Source organism: Asterias rubens, chromosome 7, assembly GCF_902459465.1.
Source record: "Asterias rubens chromosome 7, eAstRub1.3, whole genome shotgun sequence".
NCBI lineage: Eukaryota > Metazoa > Echinodermata > Asteroidea > Forcipulatida > Asteriidae > Asterias > Asterias rubens.
The window spans coordinates 17042955-17053416 of record NC_047068.1 but is presented as its reverse complement, the minus strand read 5'-3'; the positions used below and the strand labels follow the sequence as shown (position 1 = coordinate 17053416).

The following is a 10462-nucleotide window of genomic DNA, read 5'->3' as shown; positions in this document are numbered from 1 at the left end:
TTACTAGATTCTAAGACTTTGTATTTGTGTTTTTTATTGATTGATTCTTTTATTTATTTATTTATTTAAAATAATTTTTTTTTGGGGGGGGGGGGGGGTGAGAAACTCCGGACAAATCTGAAGTGAAACAATTTCCAAAGCCGACTTTCTTAATTTTCAATGGAATTTCTTTGCTGAACCACTGTTTACATTACTATGGTTATCACATAGCCACCATGAGGTATGGGGAAAAAGCGTGACCCCGCTGCGCTGCCGTCAAAGACAAAAACACACACACAACAGGGCGAGCTTAAATACTTATAGGCTTTAGCAATGCGTTCCTTCTATTGTTTTTGGACAGTTATGAAATAAGGTCTCAAAAGGTCTTGACACAAGAACCTGAGACCTCTGCTCTGAGACGTACATGTAGAACGAGTCTTCTGAGACCTGGACTCGGCCGAGATCCAACCGAGGCCATGGGTCCCAAGACCTACTGTGAGCAATACACATAATTGCTTCTCTACACCCATCAGTAAATAAGTACCTGAGAGGAAAAATGGTTCTTGTGATAGTGTTAGTTTGGTGTGCTACATACCTGACAGCACAGGCTGTATACTCTTAAGGGAGCAAATATGGAACAAATGGCCAAGTGACCAACTCGATTTCACCAAACTCTTCCTAACTTGGGATTAATCTTAGGATTTAGGACAAGTTAAATTCTGTATCCGAAGACGTTATAGCACGCATTGAACCCATCCTAAGTTAGGACGGGTTGCGTACTCGTCCTAACTTGAGATAGTTGGCTGCAGGGGTAATAATGTTCATGTGCAATGAACATCAACATTGGCAGATGTGTAACGTGTATGTAAGCGTCCATTATTACTGTTTGGACACAAATCTCACCCTATAAAGAAAGGGTATTCATGTACCTTTGAGTATCACCCCAAAAATGTAATGAGTATCACCCCAAAAATGTAATGAGTATCACCCCAAAAATGTAATGAGTATCACCCCAAAAATGTAATGAGTATCACCCCAAAAATGTAATGACCACAAAAAATTACTTGATAAGAAGCACTGCAGAGGACAGATGTTGATTTTGAGAAACGTAACCGAGAGGAATTGACAAATATTTCAATCTGAGAAACGTTTCTTCTGGATTGTTCTTCCTGCGTGGAAACCGCTCCAGAGTTTCAGGCGATATCTAAAAAAACGTACCACCTAATGAAATAAAATGTTTACCGTTCACACACACATGTATATCTATTGTGTATAGGATTAAAACAATGAAACGGTTCTATAAATCAAAGAGAATACTTTGTCTTTAAAGCAACTTCCATGCACATGTTAAAAATCAACCTCACACAGAAGACGCAGAATCTGTTGCAAGTTTTTAATTACCATTTACTGACCAACATATTATATACATATTCTACAAACTGTGCTGTTTTTGCCAATCACTGATTAAAAATATCTGCAAGCTTGGATGCATTTTTACACTTGTATCCAATAACGGTTTCAATTATTAACCACACAAGAGTTTCAGTCAAGCTGTTGTCAAACCATTACTTATTGGGCCCAATTGCACAGAGCTACTTAGGAACAAAAAGGACTTAGCAAAAGAAAATCATGCTTACCAGAATGAGGTTACACGCACTTGTACACTTTGCGACTGGTATACTGCTAATTTTTGCTAAGCAGGAAATTGCTTAGCAATATCTTCTGCATAAGCAGCTCTATGAAATTGAGTCCTGGTTACAATGTAAAAATGCCCAACAGTCGAATATACATGTACATGTGCTTAAAAGCTAAAGTCATTTTAACATTTAATTATATGTTAATATATGCAGCCAGGTAAAGCGAAAACCTTCTTTGGTTGTTTCTTATTATTCCTAATTTTTTTACAGCTTATAACAGAAGGTGTTTTTTTATCAGTAATGTACCTGCAGCTTCAAGGGTTGGTATAAGTTATAAGTACAATAACCTGGGCCAAATTTCGTTCTTGCTGCGATAACTCCAAATATATTTGAATTCCTCAGAATGTATGTGTTTTTCAGTTTTATATGACAATGTTTTGAAAAGAAACAGAAAATCAGTCACATGCATGCTATGATAACTTCTGCCGTATTCAATCAAACTGAAGCATGAACTTATGACTAAGTAAGTCCTTGTACCAAACATTATTTAAATCTAACTCTAAAATTGGTTTATTGATTAGAATCAATGATCCTAAATCTTAAAATTTGCATTTATTTTAGGGGAACTATCCCCCAAGATTGTGCAGACATACTCTTCTCAAAGTGAACAATTGTAGCAGCCCTTTTTTCACATTTCCATAATGCTCTTTTTAAAGTTTATTTGTGGAACATCACCCAAAAAGTACAGTATACCGTCTTTACAACAGGAATGTTGAAAATATAATCTTCTTCTACCAACACTTACCCCTAACCTCTATTCCAGACTAAATATTTCTTAAATCCTAACAAATGTATTAATACTTGTTCTTTGCATTAAGTGCAAATGAATATATTCATAAAATATTTAACAAACAATAAATAAGAATTGAAATTAGCTCGAGACAAAAAAGAAAGAAATAAAGAAACCTAATTACACTCTATTATGCAAACATAAACCTGTATACAGAAAACTATATTCATAAGAAAAACATGAAATTTAATTGCCTCAAAATTACTGTAACTTGAAAATGTACAATACTGCCCCAAATATCGGTTGAATAGCACTCTGCATTTTAGAGCAAAAAAATAGAAGCTCAGTACCCAGATCTCAAACTAATGTCAAATTTCACTAATTTATTTACCTGTTAATAAAGTCCAATCCCACTCTTGTCAATTTTACTTTTTTTAACCCCAAACCAAGAACTTTTAGAGTAAATTTGTGAAAGCAAAAGGAGCACACTTTAGAAGAGGAAGAATTGCTAAGTACCCTGTTTTAAAAACAATAATAAACGCTGATGATTAGTTATAAACTCACACATTTTTTGATGTGCGCAAAAAGCTACTCTGTACATATTTCTTCTAAGTGCGTGATAAATTTCATTTGAAGTTTTTAGCCCAGAGATAAGAAATCTCAGGATTTTGTTTTTAACTCTGACAATTTTCTGCCAGTTAAACAGACACACAATGGTTGCACACTCTTCCACAAAGCTGTTGACATACTGTGATGAAATCAGAGTACTAAGGACTATATTAATGGCATTGAATTATGAAGATGACCTTGTTTTTGGGAAAGTCTCCTTGAGAAAAAAACACTACTTTGTATTGTTTGTCACCAAAGTTTGTTTTGCGTTCACTTTTGCATGAAGTATAAACCAGGGCTATACAAAGTCTTGCGGTGTTAAGTCCGATTCATACTTCCTGTGAATGCGAATGCTTTGAGAATTTTGGCGTTAAAAACAAGAGTTGAGTACATCTCATCTTTTACAAAACATTTGCAGCGCAAACAGAGCAGCGATGCCAAATTTGTTTCCCTCGAAGCTTTCACAAGAAGTATGAACTGGGCTTGACTTTATAGAGATAAATACATAATACCAGCAATAAGAGTAACATCAGGGTTCAATTACCGCGAATTCTGTGCTTGCAGCGCCCTGTATTAAATGCACACAGGCTTAGCACAGAATTCCGCAGTAAGCAGAGCCATGAAATTAGTCCCTGGACCCAGTAAATTATATATACATGAACAATTCACTGCATTAATATTTTGCAAGAAGCACAGCAGAGATTCAAAGCAAATGGGAGCGGCAAAACCAGATACAGTTACAGGTGGATGGCTTACATAGCGTCTTCATAACTTATACATATATATTATGCAATCAACACCACAGCCATGGCCAGGTTCTGTTTGCCTGTTTGAAGCCCAGCACAAAAAGCGCCCACTTACAAAACGTCTGCCAGAGCTGAGGCCAGAGGCAAAACTGAATTTGTGGTTTCAAGAGATTGCGAATCATGCACTTAACCAGTTAATTAGTTATTGCACAATGAATTGATTTGTACAAAGCCAATATTCAAGACTTTTTATACTACTTTCTTTGAAGACACCAACAAAACTTTTTTTTTAAATTTGAAAATAAAAGAAATCCTAAAGTATTCCCCATTTGTTTCCTTCAGTTTAGACCAAAATTGCAACCATAAGAATTGTTCATACTTTCCTGAGAATGCAAAAACCAAAGTTCACCATCACAACAAAAGAACAATAGCGCAACTGAAAACATCAGCATCACATAACGTTACTTTGCATTTACATTCAAGTTCATGTGAAATACAAACAGCATTGGATTTAAATACGGAGGGGGGCGGGGCCATGCATACATACAGCATTGTACAGACTGCAAATTTACAAAGCAGTATTTTACAACAGGGTTAACCACTAAATATACAGGACCTGTCAGCAAGTACCATACTCAAACAAAACATATTTTAGAAATTTGCAAGGAAACCTAGTCTAAAAAATAATTATCAAAAGTTAATTTTTTTGTCATTTTATAAATTTGCCCGGTTTCTAACTTCTTTCGCCTTAATCAGAAATGTATCATAAAACTTCCTAATACTGTACTTCAATCAATGACAACTTTTTGAGAGGTAAACAACTGAACAAAATTCCAGTAAGAAAAGTCAGCGTTTTGGCAGACTCGTAAATAGAGTTTACCTCTATTGGTAATAGATTGGTTTACCTCTCTGTCTCTCCTCTTGTTTTTACACAATTAAAATTGCATTCAATGGTTTTGTTTTTTCTGGGACTGGGAGTTTTAAGTTTTTTTTTTTAATGAAGAACAAGGAAATTGAATCCAAGTAGGGGATACATTTCATTTTCTTCAGCCCCTTTAAAGTTGTTTTGTATCTTTAGACCCCCTTGCATTGGCCGCTATCTTTCAAGAAACGTGCTCCCATGACAAGCTGTGTTGGCTGATAGTCAAGCGTAGCACTTACTTGCACGCACATTTTTTTTTTTTGTCATAAAAAATGGCGGTCAATGAAGCCATGTGCAGTCCATCTATTCTAAATTAACAAGACTGTGCTGGAAATAATCTACATTCAATTTTTTCTTGGTGGGTTTCAACAACTAATCATGCTGTTCACAACGTCACATAAATCTATTCTTAAAAAGCACATTTACAAAATGGCTGTCATGACACTATATGTCATGATTGTAATATGCAAATGAGGTTGTGACCTCATTAGCACAGGTTTGTTTGTAATAGGACAAAACCTACAACATTTTGTTGACTATGTTATATCTAATATTTTAAGTTTTTCCCGCTTCTTTCTGGATCCTTCCCTTAATCCCTCTCTCCTCTCTTTTTCTATAAATGGAAATGTATTTGTTTGTACTTGTTTTATGCCTCTGAAGAAGGTCCAGTTTGGATCGAAAGCCACGGCCATCTACCCTACTCATAATTTTTTAATTTATAATATTTTTGTGAGGGTATCAGCCATCACATGACAATGGCCATTCAAGGTGGGGCTACAAGAAAAAGGGGGCAGGCAACAGACAAAAAAAACAAATCACAAAATTAGGTTGTTGGTACTGCAGGTTTTGCAAATGGACACAATAAAAAAAGTGCACGGACCCACAAAAGTGCATCCATGGCGTTCCTTCACAACTTCCAGATACTGACCCGACAGTTTTGAAACCTTCAACTTCGACCCCTATGGTTTGTATAATCAATCTAACCCATGAAACTGAGCCCTGTCTCACAAGGAACCGGGTATTCTTTTTACTGAGTAAGGAAGCCCTCACTTCGCTTTTGTGTAAAAAAAACAAAAGGGGCGTCCAATCCTTCAATTAACCAGGTCAATAAACATACATGCTTGAACTATCTACATGTACATATACCAAGTATAGCGAGACAACACAGTGTGTTGTGGGTCATGGGAAGGGGAACACTTCTTACAAACAATACACAAAGCAGAATAGCGTACACTTAGGGAGGGAAGCGGGCAATACAGAATCCTACATACAAATAAATTAATAAATGAATTACTTAACAAGCTCAAACTCGCTGGATCTCAAAGAGATGCACGTCAGTATCATACCATATCGGTGGGTCCAGATTCCTTTAGAGTAAGCGGCAGCAGGAGTGGTGAGAAGTAATTTCAAGAGTTTTAAAAATTGAACAAATTTCTCCTAATGAAGGATAGAAATTAGTTCATCCACAAGATTATGATTATTAATAAACACAATATTTACTGGTAGTAAAGACAGACATTTGGCCCAACAAACCTGTGCCCAATTTCATAGAGCTGCTTCAGCACAAAAAGCAGCTAAGCACAACAAAAAATATACTTACAAGAATAAGGTTACCAGCCAAACATCCATGTCACATGTACAACTTGTGGCTGGTGTCCTGTTTATTTCTGCTTAGCAGACAATTGTTAAGCGTTTTTTCTACTTAAGCAGCTCTATGAAATTGGGCCCTGTAGCTTCAGGCAGGTTTTTCAAGCAGGGCCCAATTTCATAAAGCTGCGTAAGCAGAAAATATTGCTTCACAATTGCCTGCTAAGCAGAAATTAACAGGATACCAGTCACAAACTGTACTTGTGACATGACAATTATGGCTGGTAACATTATTCTGGTAAACATAATTTTGTTGAGCTTAGCTACTTTTTGTGCTTCAGCAGCTCTTTGAAATTGGATCACAGACCAAATTTTAAAGAACTGCTTAAGCAGTAAACATTGCTTTGACATTTGTTTTGCTCGGCAAAAAGACACAGGATACCAGTCATAAAGGTATGTGTGGAATGCTATTTTAGCTGGTAAACTCACTCCGCTTAAGCAGCTCTATGAAATTGGGCTGAAATTATTATAAAAGAAAACTGCTAACACCTTGTTTAGAATGGTTAATACATTAAACAAACAAACAAATAAATAAAACAATATTAATACACTTAAGTTTAAAAAAAAAATCATCAAATATTGAAGAACACTCTAAAAATCTGTTATCAGAAAGCTATTTATATCTTTCTTGTCAAATATTTTCCACTGCCCAATTCCACACTAAATTATTAAAATATCATTAATTATTAGAATATTTCATTTGACACGCTCATTCAGTACTACTCTCTACTATTGGCAAACAAAATTGTGACAAAAGATTTCTGGTCAAAATAATGATTTTTTTTTGTTACAACAAACAAATTAGTTTTGTTCCCCAAATTGCAGCTGTTAAACCCCAAGAAGTACGACCAAAATGATGGGGATTTGATATGATACTTATTTGCATTCACATGTCAACAATTTTTTTTTTTTTTTTTTAACACAAATGAGTGAAGCTCCAAGAAATTGCACTCGGGATAGAAACTCAAAGACAAAAAAAAAATTTGCTCTTAAAAGCACCTTCAGAATAAAAAATGCACCAATCTCCAAATCCACATTGGAACACCTTTAATTTGGAAAATAAAAACCCACTGAAGGTAAATCAGTGGGTTTTTTCAGACAACTTCAGACAGGAGGCAACCGTTGAAAAAAAAATATCAACACTAGTTATTTTGTCATAGCTTTTCAAGAAAATTTAATTTTGTTTTCTCAAGGTCTCACTTTAATAATTTTTCTTCTGAAAATTTTGTGAGGCTTCAAATAAAATGAAAAATGTTGGCTGAATTTCACCAGTGTCCATTCCATAGCCATTATCATTTATGAAGTTTGTCTTTAAAGGGATAGGGCCTATTTATTCTGTATACCAGTGATACATACAGGCTGCAGAACAGCCAGTGTCCATTTTATTCTTCAAACCTCCTACTTTCAGACCATTCACTCTCATCAACTATTATGGGTTTGAAAGATGGTAAGTTATGCCATCTTGCAATAAAATATCATACAATATCACAGTCAACCCTCCTACAATCATCCACTGAAGTTTTGAGTGATAGCTTAACCATGCCATCCTGCAATATGATACCATGGTGAATGCATCACAGTATCACAGTCCACAGTTAAAGGAACATGTTGCCTTGTATCGGTCGAGTTAGTCTTTGAAAGGCGTTTGTAACCGCTTGTTATAAAATTCATATGGTTATAAAGATGTTGTAAGTGGAAGAATACAATGATCTACACAAATATACCTCAAAATTGCCTGGTTTTCCTTTTACCTCGTCGACTTACATGGTCGGCCATTTATGCGAGTCAAATTTTTGACTCCCATAAATGGCCGACCGTGTTGTAGTTTGCAAAGTTAAAGGAAAACCACGCAGTTTCGAGGCAAACTTGTGTGGATTATTGTATTCTACTTTTACAACATCTTTTTAACCATATGCATTTTATAACAAACGGTTACAAACGCTTTTTATAGACCAACTCGTCTGATCCAAGGCAACGTGTTCCTTTAACCCTCCTAATATCTGACCATGCATGCGTACATAGTGATGTCTGTGTACAACTGTTACATGATTCAAAATGACCAGTCACTCCGCTGGAAATATTACCAAGTGTAACATTTCACAGTCAACCCTCCTACTGTCCGACCATTCAATATACTCCACTGTGGTTTTGAATGATACTATGCCAGCCAGCAATATCATAATTAACATGTGGTGAATGCAGCTAAGTCCACAGTCAACCCTCCTACTACCTGACCATGCGTACAGAGTAACTTATGTATACAATTGGGTCCAAATACACCACACTGGAAAACGTTACCCCAGTGTAGTTTGATTTACTATAAACTAAACCAAAAATTGTTTACACTTTTTGAATGTTGAGATTTTATTTAGGTTGTTGTTGTCCATCAAAGTCGAGAGCAACTAATACTATATGTGATTATGGTCACAAGTCGAGAAAAATAAATAGCGGTGTGAGATTTCTGTTCTAGCTGTCCTTTATCCGTTGGACCTCAAAGAGCTTGACGCCAGTGTCATACCAAATAGGTGGCTCCACATTCCTACAGGTTACAACCAGTCAAATATAAGTAAAACAAACAATAGCACAACACAGTTTCGGTTTAAAATAAAATAAAAAAACAAACAAACAAAAACAAACAAACAAACAAACAAACAAACAGACAACAACATTTGTTATTATTGTTATTGTTACTATTGGTAGTATTATTATTTTTAGTATGCAAGTAGTGTTCTCATCATTGTTGTCTTCATCATGTCTGTCTTTGTTCGTTTTGTCAGTCCGTTCGTTCTTGTCCCCGTTTATGAATATGCCGTGAATATCTTCAAGGGGTTAGAATGCATCTCAAGAACTGACAAAAAATACAAACATTTTTACTGGCTTTACTGGGGCTTTACTGGGGAGCCACACGACCACATGGCCTGTGGCCCATAATTTTTACCGCACACTGCATGACTATATATTGTTTTACAAAACAAGTTTCCAAAATGAGAAGTACCTTTGTCCACAACTCAACATTATTATTTTTGTTCTTCTAGATTCTGTATACATGTTTCTATTGTACTGTATTGTATTGTAACATAATAACAGTTTTTATTTTCGCATAAAGGCTCTTGCATTACGGTCTTGTGTTATTGTTATTAATATTATGTGAACAGGCACTAAGACAAACTTTATCTATTTTGTATGATTGCAAGCTAAATACCAGATTCTAAGCCAACACGATTTGTTTTTATTCATGATGGTAAACAGCAGGGCATTGATATTGGATTGAAAAAATACATTACAACATTGACAATTTGTCCGGTCGTGAGTTTACTGACGCAAAGTTTAAATCACTGGCCTGGGAACGGTGGTTCAGCGTAAATTGTTTGCCTAGATTGGGCAAAGAAGATGCTTCTGCTGCCTCTATGAAGTTTAAGATCTGCTAGGAGAACTATTATTTCAAATAGGGGCACAAGGACGGGTTTGATGAGAGGGCATGTTCTAAGAAACGGTTCAAAAGAGGGTCGTCTGTCGTCCTTCCATAGTCTGTAAAGTAATAATAATAATAATAATAACAATTGTGGCTTCTGATATAGCGCACATGTCTGTCACCCAGTGGCGCTCCTGGCGCTGTAACATACAGTATTTCCTGCCAGATGTGGGACAAAGTTTGAATGATGAGACCTAATTCTGATAGCACCATGTAATGCTTTGACAAGGTGCTGTGGCGCAATTTGCTGCCGATCGATTACTCAAAATAATTGCGAGCATAAAAACTAAAAAAACTTGGTAATGAGCAATGGAGGGTTGCTGATAGTATAAAAAAAAATGAGAAACGGCTCCCTCTGAAGTAACTTAGTTTTTGAAAAAGAAGTTATTTCTCACTAAAATATTTGAATTGAATTCGACATGGATGTTTTTTCTTCCATTATTCCTTGCAACTTCGACGACCAATTGAGATCAAATTTTCACAGGTACATTTTGTACACCAAGTGATTACACTGGTCTTTGTCCAGTGCCTTTAAACTCTATAAACATTTAGATTTTTTTTAGACACCAACAATTTTTGATATGCCGTGTTGACCAAATTCACCTGACGCCATCAGCTAGGATAATTCTTAGTCGTTTTGAAACTAGTATTTGACCAGCG

At 35.8% G+C, this 10462-nt stretch overlaps 1 protein-coding gene across 3 annotated transcripts in view; it reads right to left on the bottom strand.

The window, feature by feature from the left end:
• Positions 1–5340: 5340 nt before the first annotated feature.
• LOC117292560 (protein HID1-like) overlaps positions 5341–10462 on the bottom strand; it is a 30087-nt gene continuing 24965 nt past the window's right edge. For 2 of the 3 annotated variants that reach the window (XM_033774661.1, XM_033774663.1), the window contains one exon: positions 8271–8869. In XM_033774661.1, the coding sequence (XP_033630552.1) occupies positions 8797–8869 (73 nt within the window). In that variant the 3' untranslated portion in view covers positions 8271–8796. Of the gene's footprint in view, positions 6051–8270; positions 8870–10462 lie in introns of those variants that run through there. The other variant, XM_033774662.1, reaches the window with a different exon arrangement.